Below are 19072 nucleotides of genomic sequence, written 5' to 3'. Positions count from 1 at the left end.
AGGAACGGTAAAAAAATGCTTAGAAAACGATCACAGATTTAACCCCCCCCCCCCACACACAACCCCCCCCCCAACAAAACAAACAAACAAACAAACAAACAGACAGACAGACAGACGGACGGACGGACGGACGGACGGACGGACGGACGGACGGACGGACGGACGGACGGGCGGGCGGGCGGGCGGGCGGGCGGACGGAAGGACGGACGGACAGACAGACAGACAGACAGACAGACAGACAGACAGACAGACAAACAAACCCAGCAAATATACGCTTATTAACGCATGGGTTGCTGCAAGCCCTATGTAGGATCCTTTCTCTATGCTTCGGTGACATCGGTGATAATTCATTTCGTATTATACTAAATGTGAAATTAGTGGTTTCTTGCAGGTAAGATTTGAGTTAAGAAGCTTTGAAAATTTGCGCCCCAGAAATGGACCCTGATATCCAGGACGTCACTGATACAATACTTAAGTGTACGGCCACCAGGGCTTGGGTTGGTTGCGGGTAGTCTGGGTTAGTCTGAATCATACCGACACGCCTCAGTGGTTAATCAAGTGGAACATAACCAAGGTCACCGAAGCACAAAAAAGCATAATATATAAAAGGCAGCCCGCACATTACAGAAGCCTTGCATGTTTAGACTTAATAATGGGGACCTTTAGATTCGAGTGAACGAGATTCGAGTGAACGTGTACCTCGTTATATGAATAACATCGTTAAATAACAAGTTTACAATTGGCGCCTCATACGACACAACGTGCAGACAACATGCAGCTTCAGGTTTCGCATCCAAGACGTCGACTGACACGTGACTACATCTTGCTGAGGCTTTGCGCATGCGTCAAGTCGTCACCAATGTTGTCTGCACGAGTTGAGGACCCCAAAACTGTGGTTTTGACGTACGTTCGGAAATACCACAGCCGTGCTCGACGTGAACGTATAAACCTTTATAAAGGCGCACGCGGCACCTAGATGTCACTCATGCCACTCAAGAAAAGGAAAGAGCGAGAGTAGCGACGCAGCGAAGCGCCTTGAATAAAGGCTAACGTTACAACGTGAACGAAGTCCGCGTTCACTTAAATCTAAAGGTCTCTAATCTTGGCAACTGCACGACTTCGAAGACTTTTGAGAAAAATTTCCTTTTTTGAGAGAGAAGGTAAGCACGATTTTTCGGGTGTATGGTTTTAATCGGTTTACCGGTAGGAAACTGTAAATCCTTTTGTTTAACCATTTTATACTTGAAAGGCACCGGACAATATTGGTCATTATTTAAAATAAGTATTAGCATAAAAACATGCTTTTTAGCTAGCAATGGAGAGCTATTGATGGTATAAACACAGCGATAAACGGCCCCCCTCTGCAGTAAAAACGTATAGTTTTGTGACAGAGGTAATTTCTCACTAAAATTTAATACAGAAAAGCCTGCCCAGAACCTTTTTGAGACATCTGAAAGCACAACAATTAGTGCAACATAGTTGTTTCTTCTTCTTACATTATTCTCTTGCAACTTCGATGACCGATTGAATCAAAATTTTCACAAATTTGTAATATTATGCATTTGTCGGGATACACCATGTAAGAATACTGGTTTTTGATTACCGAAGATGTCCACTGCCTTTAAACGATGCGCTTTGTGCAGACGGGATAGAGTTAGCGAATGGAACAGACATAGGGGAAAGTGAAAGGGAGTGGACCGGCATAAAGGGGAAAGAGTAAGTGAAGTGACCGGCATAGGGGAAACAGTAAAATGAGTGGACCGGCAGAGGGGAAATAAATTTAGTGAAGCGAGTGGACCGGGGGAAGGGAAAGCGAAAGCGAAAGTTAGTGGACCGGCGGCGGGAAAAAAGTAAACGAGGGAAGGGGAAGGGAAGGAGTAAAGTGAGTGGACTGGCAGAGGTGAAAGCGGAAGTTAGTTGACCGGGGGAGGGGAAAGAGTAAGTGAGTGGACCGGCAGTGAGGAAAGAGTAAAGTGAGTGGACTGGCATAAAGGGGAAAGAGTAAGTGAGTGTACTGGAGGAAGGGAAAGAGTAAAGTGAGTGGACTGGCAGAGGGGAAAGAGTAAAGTGAGTGGACTGGCAGAGGGGAAAGAGTAAGTGAGTGTACTGGAGGAAGGGAAAGAGTAAAGTGAGTGGACTGGCAGAGGAAAAAGAGTAAGTGAGTGGACTGGAGGAAGGGAAAGAGTAAAGTGAGTGAACTGGCAGAGGGGAAAGAGTAAGTGAGTGGACTGGAGGAAGGGAAGGAGTAAAGTGAGTGGACTGGCAGAGGTGAAAGCGGAAGTTAGTTGACCGGGGGAGGGGAAAGAGTAAGTGAGTGGACCGGCAGAGAGGAAAGAGTATGTGAGTGTACTGGAGGAAGGGAAAGAGTAAAGTGAGTGGACTGGCAGAGGGGAAAGAGTAAAGTGAGTGGACTGGCAGAGGGGAAAGAGTAAGTGAGTGTACTGGAGGAAGGGAAAGAGTAAAGTGAGTGGACTGGCAGAGGAAAAAGAGTAAGTGAGTGGACTGGAGGAAGGGAAAGAGTAAAGTGAGTGAACTGGCAGAGGGGAAAGAGTAAGTGAGTGGACTGGCAGAGGGGAAAAAGTAAGTGAGTGGACTGGAGGAAGGGAAAGAGTAAAGTGAGTGGACTGGCAGAGGGGAAAGCGAAAGTTAGTTGACCGGGGGGGGGGGAGAGTAAGTGAGTGGACCGGCAGAGAGGAAAAGAGTAAAGTGAGTGGACTGGCAGAGTAAAGTGAGTGGACTGGCAGAGGGGAAAGCGAAAGATAGTGGACCGGCAGAGTGAAAAGAGTAAAGCAAGTGGACAAGCAGAGGGGGGAAAGTAAATGAGTGGACCGACAGAAGATAAACGAATAGACTGGTCATCAGATAGAGATGTGTTGTATTTTATTAGAGGATGATGTGTATGAACGTAGGACCGCGTACAACCTTTACTATACATTTGTATGGTTCTAATGAAGGTCTGTAACTACATCTATAAGACATTTCTTAATTTAAAAATTACTAAAACATTTTCAAAAGCTTTATATTTTGTTTTGAAAGTCATTGTGGGTGTTGTTATTTATTGCTCAAATTTGTGACTTTCACACATAATTTTATTCAACATTTTTTCAATGTTCTCTAAAACAGATATGGGTTTGGCTTGCGGTCATGTCTCCATTCGGGGACTTTTGGTTGTACTGGGATTGGTGTTTTGGGCTGCTCTCCCACTGGTTGATTCCTCGCGCATACTATTTACTACATCCGTAGCCTCCACCATCAGCCACTATATGAACTTCAGAGAAGTTATGCGCGTACTGACGGAAAGAAATCACCAAGTCACGTTCTTGGTTCCTGTGTCGAATCCAGTGATTACACACAAGAAACATGAGCGGGATAGTCATTTCAAATTTGAAATGTACGACGGAAAGCTGAACCAGTCAACTTTCAATGAACACGTCGACATATTCAAGAAAGAAATAACAACCAAATCAAGCGAAGACCTACGACTTATCAACTTCGCAATCAAAGCAGTATTTGGCAAGTCGTCGACCACCACCTCAAACCCATGGGAAGTGGCATCTGACGAATGCGATTCACTTCTCGGCAACGAAACACTTGTAACAAGACTAAACAACTCGAACTATGACCTTCTGATTGGCGATCCGGCGGCTAATTTATGCACCCCTCTTCTTGCTGAGGTTCTTTCCATCCCATTTATTCAGTATGCAACGCAAGGGCTTCAGATCCTTCATCACGATCGATGGCTCGGCCAGCCCATTTATCCATCCTTCATGCCAATGCCGTACATGCCTTTCTGTGATGACATGTCATTCATAGAGAGAACCGCCAACTTCATCTGTTTCATATGTGGCAGCCATCTTGTGGACAGAAACACACTATCCCTTTTTGAAAAGGTTAAGGAGAAGTATGGCATCCGACCCGACCTGTCACTGAATGACCTTATAAAGAAAGCCTGGCTCCACTTAGTGAACTCCGACGTGCACGTCCAGGATTTACCGAGCCCTTTGCCGCCAAACTTTATCCAGGTTGGTGGTATTACAGCGAGACCAGCGCTTCCGTTTAATGAGGTTTGTATGACTTACTATATAAAAACACTCTACAGGGCTCAATTTCTTAAAACCTGTACAACTTGTTTGGTAGCGAAAAATATTGCTTTTAGCAGAAACTGGTTACCAGCCAAAAGTCAATAGGGACCCTACAGATTACATTCGTGTGACTGGTGCCGCACCCATTGTATGCTAATAGCGTAGAAATTTGCTCAGCAGTATTTTCTGCTTAATAAACATCTTTGTGAAATTTAGCCAAGGGCCCAATTTCATAGAGCTGCTTAATGGCCGATGTTGTGTTTACTATGCAACTTCCAATTCATATAGGGCTGCTTACCGTAAGCACACAAAAAGGTTAAAGGTATGCTATTCCTTCACGTGCTTACTGCACGGAAATGAATGACGTCACAATGCAAATCCATGGTGAACGTTCAAGACGGCCGCCTTGTTTTCTTGCTAACATGTGAAAAACGGTTACACCCCAGCAAATTTGTCTTTATACAAATGCAATCTGCCTGATAAAGTGATAGCGCCATCTTTTGACTCAACATGGCTGATATCAAGTTACCAAAACGGGGAGAAACACACCGGGGAACAAAGTCCACCATTACAACGGCATCATAAACTATAGCGCCCCGTATTATTTTTCAGAATCTGCATTATTAGTGTTATACGATGCTTTATTTGGTTTTTTTTGCAGAGCCTTGAGAGGTTTTTTGAGGGCTCTGGTCAACATGGCGTCGTCGTGATCTCTCTTGGTACATCACTTTCCTTCGGTGATGAACAGCTCGACGACATCGCAAGAGCAATATCCCGACTCCGACAACGTGTCATTTGGTTGTTACGCGACAAGGCACCAACCCACGTTGGTAACAACACAATGATTGTCAACTGGCTGTCCATGAATGACATTCTTGGTAAGTAGTTTTTATCGTTTCCATGCAACAAGAACAGGGCCAAATTTAGCTGTGTGTAGCAGATAACACTGCTTTTAAAGAAGTGTCTTTGCTAAAGCAAGAAATGAGAGGGGCTACATGTTGCGTCATTGTAAACTTTATGGAATGGTGGTTGGTAACCTGTTGTTGCTATAAAGCAAGATTTTGTTTGGCTTCGCAGGATTTTGTTTTCATGTTTGTAAAGATTTTTCTGTGCAAGCGGCGAATTTCTGGGCTGTAGGCGAAGAATGCCCGTAAACATAGAGTTGGCACGCGCACGACCCAAAATTCACCGACCCGTGAAAGGCATGCACATGACGAATTTGAGCGCATAATTCCCTGCCTCCGTAAGCGGCAATTCTTTGCTTACGCTAAAACAGAACCATAAAATTTGACCCCGGTTCGTGTCAATGTCTTGCTGTCCTCGATTTATGAAACACTCACTGACAATTGCTTTGTTCTTGATGCAAACACAAAAAAACTATACAATAGTATTGCAAACCGCCTTTGTAATGATCTTTTAAAGGCAGTGGACACTATTGGTAATTGTCAAAGACTAGCCTTCACAGTTGGTGTATCTCAACATATGCATAAAATAACAAACCTGTGAAAATTTCGAGCTCAATCGGTCGTCGAAGTTGCAAGATAATAATGAAAGAAAAATAACCCTTGTCACACGAAGTTGTGTGCGTTTAGATGGTTGATTTCGAGACCCCAATTTCTAAAACTGAGGTCTCGAAATCAAATTCGTGGAAAATTACTTCTTTCTCGAAAACTATGGCATTTTAGAGGCAGCCGTTTCTCACAATGTTTTATACCATCAACCTCTCCCCATTACTCGTCACCAAGAAAGGTTTTATGGCAATAATCATTTTGAGTAATTACCAATAGTGTCCACTGCGTTTAAAGAAACACACCAAGATTAATTTGATAAAACCAGCCTGGTACATTACTGGATACACTCTTCCATAAATTGAACGGGTTACAAAAACAAATTCACTGGCAAAGATGTGATGATGTCAGTCTACTTATCATACACATACTCCTTGTTGATGAGATTGATTGTTCTCGTCGGACTATGTTAGGTCACCCAAAGACGAAACTTCTCGTGAATCACGGCGGGACGAGTACCGTACAGGAGGCGATATATCACGGCGTGCCGATGGTGCTGGTACCGCTAGCTTCGGACATGTTCAAAATAGCAGATCTCGCTGTGTGTAGAGGCATGGCTGTCAAGCTAGCCATGCCAACACTTACAGGAACTATTCTTAAGGATGCCATCGAAAGTGTACTTTCACAACCCAGGTGAGATTTTTGAACATTGTGATACTCCTGAGATTGTTTAAAACAAAATGGCGCCCGACCTTTTTATTTTGAAACATCGGGCCCTCTGCGTGTAAAGTTTGATTTGTTTTTTTTTATTGTTTTTTTTACAATGACAACAACATCATTTGCAATTAAGTCCAACGGCAGGACACTGCTACAAACGACAGACACTTTCAGTTACAGGCAGTAAGAGCAAAGATTAAAGGAACACGTTGCCTTGGATCGGATGAGTTGGTCTTTGAAAAGCGTTTGTTATAAAAGGCATGTGAGTAGAAAGATATTTTAAAGGTAGAATATAATAATCCACACAAGTACCACTCGAAATTGCGTGGTTTTTCTTTTTACCTCGCCGACTAACACGGTCGACCATTTATGGGAGTCAATTTTTTTACTCCCATAAATAAATGGCCGACCGTGTTAGTTCTCATAGTAAAAGGATACCACGCAATTTCGAGGCAAATTTGTGTGGATCATTGTATTCTACTTTTAAAACATCTTTCTTACCATAATCCATTTTATACCAAACGGTTACAAACGGTTTTCAAAGACCAACTCGACCGATCGAGGCAACGTGTTCTTTTAAAACCATAGCCTAGTGCATAAATTTAACATACAGCGCCCTCTTTTGACGCTACTTCAATAAGCCCATGCTTGCAGAACACACGATTATAGCCTGGAACATCTGACGACAAACTTCGAGTCTCGCGAATGACGCCAGAGAGATAGGGCCTCAAGTCTGGGTCAATCCCCGTCCATTATCATTTCCCGACATGCATCAATATGCAGACGGCTGAAAGTGAAGCTGCAAAACGTCCCCCTCGGACCAATCAAACACAGTTACAGGAAGCTTACGTCACCCAATAAAACCATGGTATCCAATGAAATCAATGGTTCTGACAAGCAAGTCCCTGTCTTACCACTTGTAGAAATATTGTATTATTACGGATAAAGACAGGTGTGCCATGATTATAGTATGGGATTAGTAAATCATTTGTTTGTATACCTCAAACAGTAATTATTGACCACCATAAGTCAAAAGTAGCCTATTTCTTTGTTTAGAGTATTAACACCACGCTTATTTACTAAAATTATAAAATCAATCCAATTTTAAAGCAAATTACTCTCACTACTTTGACGACAAACCTCGAGTCTCGTATTACGTCAGATAGTGGTTGCCTCATCCAAGCATAGGTCAACCCCCTGCACCCTTGTCACTGTTCCGTGAAATCACTAGTTCTGGCATTCAAGTACCTGTCTTTATGACTGCGGATAAAGGTAGGGTACCAGTCTAACATGATGACATTGACCTTGATAAACAAACCGCCTTGGTTGGCATGGTCGGCCGAATGTTAGTAAAACACTCGATCGTAAAAACAGATGTTTCCACAAAATTCAACATTTTCTGCAAACTTTCATGTAAATAAAATACCTCTCATGATAAGTTGCTTTGTTTTAAACAACATCAACAAATTTTGAAACATTGTTACCAAAAATAGCGATCTCTTCTTGATTTGCACTTATGGCTTTCTATAGTTTCCCAATCTGGGTTGGCAAAAACTCGGGCTATGACGTTGCAAAAGAAAGGTCTATTACTAATTTTCTCTTTGAATTTCACAGCTACAGCCAGAGCTCTCGTCATCTCTCTTCGATATTCAAGGCTAAGACGCCCTCACCGATAGACACAGCAGCGTTTTGGATTGAACACGTGATGAAACATGGCGGCGATCATTTGAAATTGCCTCCAGCTCAAAACCTGTCCGTTCTACAGTTTATGTTAACCTGTATTCTCGGAGTATGCGTTATATCCCTCATACTGTTACTGAAACTTTCATCATTATTTATTCGAAAAATGTACAAAAAAATATAATAATTATTATAACATGGACATTATTGCAGTTTCAATCGAGTCCTAAACAAACTTTTAAATTTGTTTTCCTTATAAATATTTAGAGGTGAAAATTAATAAGTTTTATTGTAGTTAATCTTAGATTTCTGATTATCAACAACAAAATAAGTTACTGCATCAACAAAAAGTAAACAACTGCATGTTCAGTTGTAACAAAGGAAACAACAGTTGAACCTTTTTCTCGCGCCTAGTGGTCGTTTAGCGACCGATTTTAATCAATTTAAAAAATACAAGTTTTTAAAGGCAGTGGACACTATTGGTAATTGTCAAAGACTAGCCTTCACAGTTGGTGTATCTCAACATATGCCTATAATAACAAACCTGTGGAAATTTGAGCTCAATTTTTGTCGAAGTTGCGAGATAATATTGAAAGAAAAAACACCCCTGTCACACGAAGTTGTGTGCTTTCAGATGCTGATTGTGAAACTATAACAAGTATTTTATTAACGGTTTTTGTTTTGTGCTTTTTTTTTTCTTTTTTTTTCTTCAAATGTAGAGTTATTGTGTTAACATGACTCAAAGCTTATACCCAGCAAATATTTCAAGATTTGATTGATGTTGCCATGGCTCCGGCTCTTTCCACTGGTACCTTAGTTATATTATGCCTGGGGAACATGTATAATATTGCTGGTACCACTAAAAACTTGCCTGGAGCATTGTCTATGACCAAAGATTTACATACAACTTAAATGGTCTAATGATCATGATCGAAGAAAACTACCCTTGAAATATTTATGTCTGAAACGTCTTTTTTATGAGTAATAAATGAAACTAATATGGCTTTATCACAGAGTAAGCGTTTTATTCACTGTTTGTTTTTTAAAGGGACACACCGGCCGAATTGGGCTATTTGGGCTACAAAATAGACTGAGCTATGACTTCAACGATTTCCAGGAATGAAGAAGAACAGTCCTTAAAAAGAATCATCAAATTTAGCCGTTGTTGAGCATTTTAAGACAAAAACGCAGGTCGCGTGATTGTTCTAACCAAAAAGTGGTACAAACAATCACGTGACCTTCCGGGCTAGTTTTACTTTCAGCCGTCTAAAAGTAACTTACTTAACCAAATTTAAATCTTTTTTTTTTACAAAATTATTTACGAATAATTGACGAAAAAGATCATGTATTCAAATTATCGCTACAAAATGTAAATAATGGTGACAAACTAACGTAAGATTGACATTCAAAGAGTCCGTGAAACGGAAGCTTGTTATGTGGCCGCTTTGGTTTTTTAAAATCATTTTTCGCTAAATACGTGACATTTTGATGGTTTTTTTTACAGCAACCATCTACAAAAAAATTATTTATGATTCTACACCCCTAAATTGCGTAAACGGTGAGCCGGTGTGTCCCTTTAAATCGGTGTCATGCAAAAATAATGTGTAATCGGTGCTCTCACGTGCTCTCCCGTAACGGTGGTCGATCGATCTCAAACTTCTATTCTACAGGTTTAATGAGCTTAATTACAGCCAGCAACCGTATTAAAGGCAGTGGACTCTATTGGTATTTGTCAAAGACTAGCCTTCACAGTTGGTGTTGCTCAACATGTGCATAAAATAACAAACCTGTGAACATTTGAGCTCAATCGGTCATCGAACTTGCGAGATAATAATGAAAGAAAAAAACACCCTTGTCACACGAAGTTGTGTGCGTTTAGATGGTTGATTTCGAGACCTCAAGTTCTAAAATTGAGTTCTCGAAATCAAATTCGTGGAAAATTACTTCTCTCGAAAACTATGGCACTTCAGAAGGAGCCATTTCTCACAATGTTTTATTCCATCAACCTCTCCCAACTACTGGTCACCAAGAAAGGTTTTATGGTTGATTTCGAGACCTCGAGTTCTAAATCAGAGGTCTCGAAATCAAATTCATGGAAAATTACTCCTCTTTACTCTTTACCAAGTAAGGTTTTATGCTAATAATAGTTATTTGGAGTAATTACCAATACAATAGTGTTCACTGCCTTTAACTTGTTTTGTGGACAAACAATTAAGATCATCAAGATGAATGACGGTCTTTTTATGAGCAGGTTTATTTCTTTCGTTCAAATAACGAGGATGGCGTTGGTGTGCCGTGCTTGGGCCAAGGATTAGTTAGACGAATGACAGAGGGCGATTTAACAAAACACGCTCCACGTGGTGACGAACGTTCGTCTTTAACGCCTAAAGCGTTCCTCGACTGCCAGTTTTTGCCTACATTAATTAGCATTGCTGGACGAAAACACGTTAGGAAAATGAATGAAAATGTAAAGCTTCTTACCCAAGATGGTAAACAACGATGTATTCGTCCTTCATGAATCACCAGGTTGATTATCTACTAGTACCAAGTACAAACTTCACATCTTTGTCAACCATGTGGTCACCCGACTAATTTGACACATGTTAGATACGTGACAAACAGCTCTTCGACAGAGGGCTCACTTCATCAGAATTCGAACTTAAGCCTTGATTGACATTACATAATAAGGAATTCATATACAATAGTGTTTGTTCAAAAGTTAATAAACCGGTCTGTATACAAAAGTTAACGCCAAAGTATGATATTTTCACAAAACATTTTTATTTAATGATTAATATTGTTGTTTCTGTACATGTAAATAATACCCATCTTGTTAATTAATAAACAAAACAAATTTAGGTGGTGAAAATCATAAGATTAAGAACCTATACAAAAAATCTTTCCATAGAACATCAAACCGTGGCTTAAGAAGAAAATACTGCTTAGCACTTTTCTGCCGAGCAGAAAACACGATAACTGCAGAACTTAATCTATAAAAACGTAATTTTTTATATACATAAGTTGGTTTTGAAAACATCTTGTAAGAAATTAACACAATAATATAAAAGTTATGAACATTTACCTCAATCAACTTTGCTTAGTTAAAGTAAAACATATGGTACAAGTTTAACAATATGCTATTTACACTTTTTTACTACCGTCGTCAGTTCTCAAAATAAACTGGCTAGCTTGCCTTAAAAGATTATGAAGCAAATGGGTGGCCATTTTACTACTCCACATGACTGAAAATATTAAATGCATAAAGCATAAAATAAGCAATTCCCAGAGTGCACTGGTGTGCACCATGGTTAACTAAAGGTTGACTATTTTGACTTGAACCCTAGTATTGAACTCAAGACGGTGATTGTTAAGCGCGGCGCAGTTACAAAGACGATACACACACACTCTCGATCCCAGTATGTGTGTGAGTCAGTCGCTACCTTTAACCTTTACATGAATAAAACCTTACTGTAACCTCATGACCATGGTTTCTTCCACTGTCTCGATGGCTTGTTCTATTGTACAGTGCAGAGGGGAACCAGTGCCACTTAAAGGCATGGACACTATAGGTAATTACTCAAAATAATTATTAGCATAAAACCTTTCTTGGTGACGAGTAATGGAGAGAGGTTGATGGTATAAAACATTGTGAGAAACGGCACCCTCTGAAGTGCCATAGTTTTCGAGAAAGAAGTAATTTTCCACGAATTTGATTTCGAGACCTCATATTTAGAACTTGAGGTCTCGAAATCAACCATCTAAATGCACACACCTTCGAGTGACAAGGATTATTTTTCTTTCATTCATATCTCGCAAGTTCGATGACCGATTGAGCTCAAATTTGTCCAGGTTTGTTATTTTATGCATATGTTGAGATACACCAACTGTGAAGGCTAGTCTTTGACAATTACAAATAGTGTCCACTGCCTATAAGCAAAATTGACTTGGCTTCAAGTCGTTCAAGTGAGTGCATCACTGCGCATGATTGTTGCTGGTATGTAGTCGACTGAATGTGCAGACTTGAACTTGCTCATTATGTGCTAATGGGAACTGAAACGTGGCATTAAGTGTCCTTGTTGCAATAATGTGAAAACTGAGGCACTTTTGATGTTAAATCTTAAAAGAAACTTCATTGGTCATGAGCAAGTGATTATTTCTGAATCTTTCAGCAAGTACTAAATTAACAACGTGGCCATGGCTTAATGTAACAAGTTCGATGACCGATTGAGCTCAAATTTTTCCAGGTTTGTTATTTTATGCATATGTTGAGATACACCAACTGTGAAGGCTAGTCTTTGACAATTACAAATAGTGTCCACTGCCTATAAGCAAAATTGACTTGGCTTCCAAACAAGTCGTTCAAGTGAGTGCATCACTGCGCATGATTGTTGCAGACTTGAACTTGCTCATTATGTGCTAGTGGGAATTGAAACGTGGCATTAAGTGTCCTTGTTGCAATAATGTGAAAACTGAGGCACTTTTGATGTTAAATCTTAAAAGAAACTTCATTGGTCATGAGCAAGTGATTATTTCTGAATCTTTCAGCAAGTACTAAATTAACAACGTGGCCATGGCTTAATGTAACAAACTAGTTTCAAACCGAATAAGGGATGCTTTAACTTCCTCTAACCTTAGGCAAGCAACTTTTACTTCAGTAAGTAGAACTGTAAAATTTACAAGGTCATGAAACGAGCCCAGTTTCAAACAAGCAAAAAATATGCAAAGAAAGTATACTGCTCAGTGAAAGACCGCTACCAAGTGCACATTTTTTGTACCTGGCTCACTGTTTATACTTGTTTAAGAAATATTCTTCATGTAATAAAGGTATTATACATACCAGAACCAATTCTTTTCTGTGAAACAAAGTCATATTCAAGAAAACTGAAAAAAAAATGGGGATTATAAGTGCAGAATTCAATGGTTTGCAAAGCCATGAAATTGTGCCCTGTGTGACCTTTGTCTTGTGTGACCATGGCATCGAGAAGCTTCATAAACTTGGGCCCAGAACTCAGTGTCCTAAAGAGACTTGTCAACGTGAATGCTTAACGTTCTTGAATCTCTAAAACTCCAAAAGATCACATTGGCTCGCTGACTTGATATTGCTCATCAATCCGAGGTTTATTTGGGTTGTTACTGATCAACCAATCTGCAAGCCATGTCTGTAAGAAAAAAACATACAAAAAAAAATCTGCTATAAATATAGCCGGTTGAACCCACATATTATTCAAACTCGGTCATCCATAATCTATATAATACAGAACATATCAGATTCATTTTGAGTATAGAGTTAAGGTCAAGTCACACTGCAGCGATATTGAACATTGTAACTATCGCGAGGCAAAAAGAACAGATTCAAGGGCCTATTGGTTGAATTGCTCCACGCAGAATCAAACATGCTCATTCAATCAGTAGAATGCATTCTCTTAGCATCATGATCATTATCATTTTTGTTATCGCTGCAGGGTGACTCAGCCTTTATAGGACAAGTAAGATTTGAGACGCCGCCTGGGATCCCTCCTGTTTTCAACATGATGATGTTATACAATTTGCTCTTCCCAGACATTACAATATTTGGGTTGAAGTTACTTGGAGGCCATACTCTTTGTTGCCCCTGGTCTTGGCCTTAGTAACAGACCTAGAATGTCATTTTTGAGAGTGCAAGGCCATTTTGGCACTACCATTGGAAAATCTTAAAGTCAATGGGAAACTATTTTTAAGGGGCACCAAGGCCAAGACATGGGGCAACAGAGGAGATGTCCTTCAAGGTCTCCGTCTAATTACACGCTTGCTTGATACCCCTTCAGAAAATTCCCACAGACTTTGAGATTTTTGTGCCCTTTACAAAATTAAAATGGCCTTGCCCTCTTTTAGAGGAAATTCCAGGCCTGCATCGTCAAAAACAACACTTAAACATAAATTTCTCCTCAACAGTTTTGAAAAATGTTGAATGTCAGTTAAAGTCACTGGACACTATTGGTAATTACTCAAAATAATTGTTGGCAAGAACTTTACTTGGTAACAAGCAATGGAGAGCTGTTGATAATATAAAGCATTGTGAGAAACGGATAACTCTAAAGTAATTGAGATTTTGAGAAAAAAGATTTTTTCCACTAAAATATTTGAATTTGATTTTGAGACCTCAGAATTAGATTTTGAGGTCCTGAAAGCACACAACTACGTGTGACAAGGGTGTTTTTTCTTCCATTATTTCCCAACTGCGACGACGACCAATGGAGGTCAAACTTTCACAGGTTTGTTATTTTGTGCACATGTTGAGATACACCAAGAGAGAAGACTGGTCTTTGACAGTTACCAAAGGGGTCCAGTGTCTTTTATAAAGACAAATGTTATGAGAAAACATGAACGTATTCATAAAATATACTAAATCTTACCACAGGATCCTCAGGTTTCTGTTTACAAAGTTCCGTCAAACCTCTGAGAAGGGTCGGGTTGACAACTTTTGCCAGGTAGTCCTTGGCTGCTTGGCCAGCTGGTATTGGCTCAACGATGCCTTCAAAAGAACAGTATAAGACAGATGTAAGACGAAGGATGTGTTGGAAGACGGTTATTCTTTTAACAGTGTAGGTTTCAGAAGGAGAAAGAAAGTATATGGTCATGGCCAAATGGTATTGGCTTTAACGATGCCTTCCCAAAGAACAGTATAAGAACAGATGTGAGACGAAGGATGTGTTGGAAGACGGTTATTCTTTTAACAGTGTAGGTTTCAAAAGGTAAAAGAAAGTATACGGTCATGGCCAGATGGTATTAGCTCAACAATGCCTTTAAAAGAACAATAAATCAGATGTTAAACAAAGGTAGTGTTGGAAGACTTGATTTTTTTTAACAGTGTGGGCTTTCCAGAGAAATAAAACTGGATCAATTTTTATAATACATTACTTATAAACTTATAACGCGCACATATCTGTCTCAATAGACACACCCAAGGCGCAAAAAAAAAAATTGATACAACATTTAACAGAAACTTGAAACTGATTTAGTAAAAACACTTGAATAAATATGTCTTTAGTCCGGTCTTGAAGCATTGAAGGGAGGTAGCAGTAGAAATATCTCTTACAGTCGCTAGTTTTTTTTTAGCAGGTGGTCGAGTTGCAGGTTAAATAATGAAGACATAAATTGACGATTTATTAGATTCCAGAAAATCAGACAAAAATGTTAACTTACTATCTGTGAACATAAATCTGATCTCTCTTTCGGCGCTGAACTGACTGTCACTTCCATGAACTGCGTTCTTCTGATCATCTGTGCCATACAACGCTCGAATACTAAGGAGAAGAACAGAAAGAAAAGCTTAGAATCAATTCTGAAATGGCGTCCCATTGTCAAATCTAAATGTAATTTTAAATTGGAACAAAACCCTGCGAATAATCAAATAAAAAAAATTAAATATGAAAAATGCAGGAAAGTTTTTCTACTCATGGTTTATTTTAAACTGCGAGGCATTTCAACTTCCTCAAAAGAGCTTTCCTCGATGTTTAGTGAGCTCATTTGGATTTAATTGATGCAGGTAGATTACCGAGAAAATGAACGGTGTACAAAAGATGCAAGCTTTAAGCGTGGGATCTAGGCTGGTGAAAGGTCACTCAATTTCTGCCCCGGTTAAACTGACCTGGTCAATCTTCCTGGGCACCTTTTGCTCGGTTAAACTACCCACACTAATTAACCCACACTGCATAGTTATGTTACTGTCAGGAAAGTTAGGTGGGCTGTTCGAACTGGACTTGAAAGTGGTAAGTTACCTACTGACTCGGTTCATTTACCGAAATTAAGTCCAGTGCAAACAGGGCTTTCTATTAGTCACTCACCTGTCTGGATGTGTCTCGCGTGCTTTGTTTGTGTTGGTCGGACCACACAGCTCCCTCCAGCATGCAATTGCACTCTCTCTGGCCAACACCATTGCCATGATTGGACCACTGCTCATGTACGCAACCAACGACGGGAAAAACATCTTGCCATAATGTTCAGCATAGAAATCACTCGTTTGTTCTGGAGTCAGATGCACACGCCGTTTCTATGATAAGAGGTAACGATCAACATTATAAAACTAATTTATTCCGACACATTAACTGGGGTTCTGGAATGCACTAATTTAAAAATAAAACTTTTACATTTTTAATAACTTAAATGACAAAATGTCAAAATATAAAATAAAAAATGTGTACAGACTGAGCCCAGTTAACAAATAAAACTAATTACAATTTTTTTATAAGGATAATATATATATTAGCATCAGCTTTAATATATATAATTTATTCTTTTCAATTTAAAATCATTGTATGTAAGGGGTTGCAGGATACGGAACACTTTTGAACATTTTGTTTAATGATTAGGTAATAATAAAAATGGAGGGCTCTTCTTAAAATCTTAGGGTGCGTAGGTTTAGCTTTCCTGGGTCATCCCCGGTCTGCCCCGATGCGTTCGGATAGCTTTTGACATCATTCCAGGGGCTCACCCAGGATGTCAGCCCCCAGCGCCCTGCTTGCTTGTAGAGTGGGTCACTTCTTGGGGGGCTGGCCCCATGTAAACGACGTCACTACAAGAGCGGTGATTGGTCATTCGTTTAGCTTTTGTCAGGGGCTCACCCAAGTGAGCACCGCGGGATAGACATCGGGAAGCTAAACGAACACACCCAATGTTTGAATAACTTTTTGTTGTTTTATTTTTAGCTCAGCAGCTGTTCATTCCATGTAATTATTTTGTTACTGTTTGGGTGGATGGTTAGGGATAGTGAATCTGTACATTTATAGGGCATTTTAACAGTGGACCCTAGGGGCCCTACACATACGCCAGATTAAGTCAGAATTATGTCAAAGTTATGTAAAAAAAAATTATTTATCCACAAACAAAACTTAGGCCTACCTGCAAAATAGTGAATCCAGATTGTAGAATTATTTCTTCGATTTCTTCCGCTTTGTCTATCGCTTCCGGTTTGACAAGAGCCAATGTTCGCTCCACAAATATCTGAGGAGGATCCATTTGTTCTGATTCAGGCATTATATTACTCGATTATAACTGTAAAAAGTGAATAAATTAACGTACAAAAACCCCCAAATGTTATCAATATGTGGATAGGTTGTTTTCTGCTGCGAGAGTGCACATACGGTTGCTATGTATATATAGTCTGGTAACAAAACAAGATTACTGTTGTCTAATCCTTGTAGAAGGTTGGTGTTCTCTCCAGTTGCTACTAAAAAACGTCTGGTTCGGAAAATTTCGCGAGGTTGAATGGGGCAACTGGAAAGAAGAGTCCGCAACCAGATAACAATGTAAACAGCGCCCTCTACTGGTTAAAGTGATTTAACACAGCTAAAACTTATTTAATTTTCGGTCTGTCCCATACACTGTACCAGCTTTGCTTTTAAGATAATGTAGCTCCTTATTGGTGATCTATGCAATAAAAACTCACTCCGAACGAGAAGTCCCCTCAATCCGCTTAAGATATTAAAAGGTAGTCCCGGCAGATTTTCACCCTGCCACCCAGCAGAGTTGTTTTCACAACTCAAAAGTCTCCCAATTCCAAAAAAAAAAATACCGTTAGCAAAATATGCAAGAAAAGTTCTAAAAAGAACATCCTCAACCTGCTTAATCTGTATAGGTTTTCGGTATCAACGTGTATTTATATAGGATTTGAGGCATTGAATGGTGAGGTATCAATGTATATTTGGTTTGCGGTAACACCATGTGTGTATCTACTTGCCAGGTAGAGTTGTTCTTGGAGAACTGTTTTGCTTTATTAAACGTGTATATACCTGATGTTATAGCAAGTATAAATACGTGTTGTTACCGAAAACCAATACAGATTAAGAACATTGTTTTTTGTATTATGCATAGGTTTTGTCGTTTTAAAGATATGTTCAAGGAAGGTTGATAAAGTTATCAATCATAAAGAGATCCCCCACGGGGTGGGGAAGGCAACTTGCCGGGCAAAGAGCCTCTCACCCAGTCTCGCCTCCGGCAAAGGGAACACATTTTGCGGGATTTTTACGGAGCAAGTTCTCACAATAAAGCATTCAAAGCCACTATACACTTTCGGTAAACAGTGTTGTCCAAGTCTCACACTACGTGTATCACAACTTATATAAAAATAACAAACCAGTGAAAATTTAGGCTCAATCGGTCATCGGAGTCGGGAGAAAATAACGGGAAAACCCACTCTTGTGTCCGCACGTTTCGCCGTGTCATGACATGTGTTTAAAATAAATCCGTAATTCTCGCTATCGAGAATTGATATTGTTTTACTGTTTTCTCAAAAAGTAAAGCATTTTATGGACAAATATTTCAAGAGAAGTCTTTCACCATTACCTTCTGTAAACCCTGTAAATTATTTGTAAATCTGTGAACTTTTATTTGTTTTTCTGTACCGAAAGTGTATAATGGCTTTAAAAATGATTTTAGATAGCTATGCAGAAAACGGTGGGTGTAATAACTATTATCTTTATGTAGGCCTTCTGTGTTGAAGCGGTAGCAGGCCTACTTATTTTTGTTTCTGGTCCAAGCTGTTGAATGATCAATTAATATTTATAGGCGGATCTGTGAAACTTGCTGGTAAGTTCGATCATTCTCACGTGAGTTTTATTACTGAAACTAGAAGCAATTTTAAAACAGGCTGGTACATCCCACCGAGTAAAAATGCCTGTGACACATCGGTGTATATGGGTAAAAACCAAAAATTAATAGGCTGATGTTGTCACGTGAGATTTCATTGGGATGTGATGCAAGACGAATGTTGGGGAGGTCTATAACCATAGAGAAAGCTAACATACCTTCAAAATGTAGAAGTAGGTCATGATTGCCATCGGACGTAGTCCGTATGACAATCCTGGATAAACATGAGTAGACTGGTCCCCTATCTTTATCCGCGCAAGAATCGTCTTTATAAAGACCGTAAGGCCCTAATTGGCTGTAATGTAAGCCTACATCAGATTTAACTGCAAATCATCATGAATATTATGAACATGAACCTCTTGAAATGAATAGAAGGGTCAATTATGCACGTGGTTAACTAAAAGGCATATCTCCTAGCGTAATTTCCGAGCCTCGAAGTGGAGTGCACGGATAAGAACGAGA

The 19072-nt window shown here is 39.7% G+C and overlaps 2 protein-coding genes across 2 annotated transcripts; one reads left to right on the top strand and one right to left on the bottom strand.

Moving 5' to 3' along the window:
- The first annotated feature begins 999 nt into the window (after window positions 1-999).
- Window positions 1000-10605, top strand: LOC139952948 (UDP-glucuronosyltransferase 2C1-like). Its single transcript, XM_071952285.1, has 5 exons — window positions 1000-1160; window positions 3124-4064; window positions 4744-4960; window positions 6064-6283; window positions 7922-10605. The coding sequence occupies exons 2-5, from the start codon at window positions 3126-3128 to the stop codon at window positions 8169-8171; spliced, it is 1626 nt and encodes a 541-aa protein (XP_071808386.1). The 5' UTR covers window positions 1000-1160; window positions 3124-3125; the 3' UTR covers window positions 8172-10605.
- Window positions 10606-10744: 139 nt separating this feature from the next.
- LOC139952949 (nucleoside diphosphate kinase homolog 5-like) lies at window positions 10745-17115 on the bottom strand. Its single transcript, XM_071952286.1, has 5 exons — window positions 16865-17115; window positions 15811-16016; window positions 15170-15270; window positions 14380-14498; window positions 10745-13146 (listed from the first exon to the last, which is right to left on the bottom strand). Exons 1-5 carry the CDS (start codon window positions 16997-16999, stop codon window positions 13063-13065), a joined length of 645 nt encoding a protein of 214 aa, XP_071808387.1. The 5' UTR covers window positions 17000-17115; the 3' UTR covers window positions 10745-13062.
- Window positions 17116-19072: the final 1957 nt, after the last annotated feature.

This window comes from Asterias amurensis, chromosome 21 (assembly GCF_032118995.1).
Source record: "Asterias amurensis chromosome 21, ASM3211899v1".
Classification (NCBI taxonomy): domain Eukaryota; kingdom Metazoa; phylum Echinodermata; class Asteroidea; order Forcipulatida; family Asteriidae; genus Asterias; species Asterias amurensis.
The sequence above is the reverse complement of the archived record's forward strand: the minus strand, read 5'-3'. Positions and strand labels throughout refer to the sequence as shown.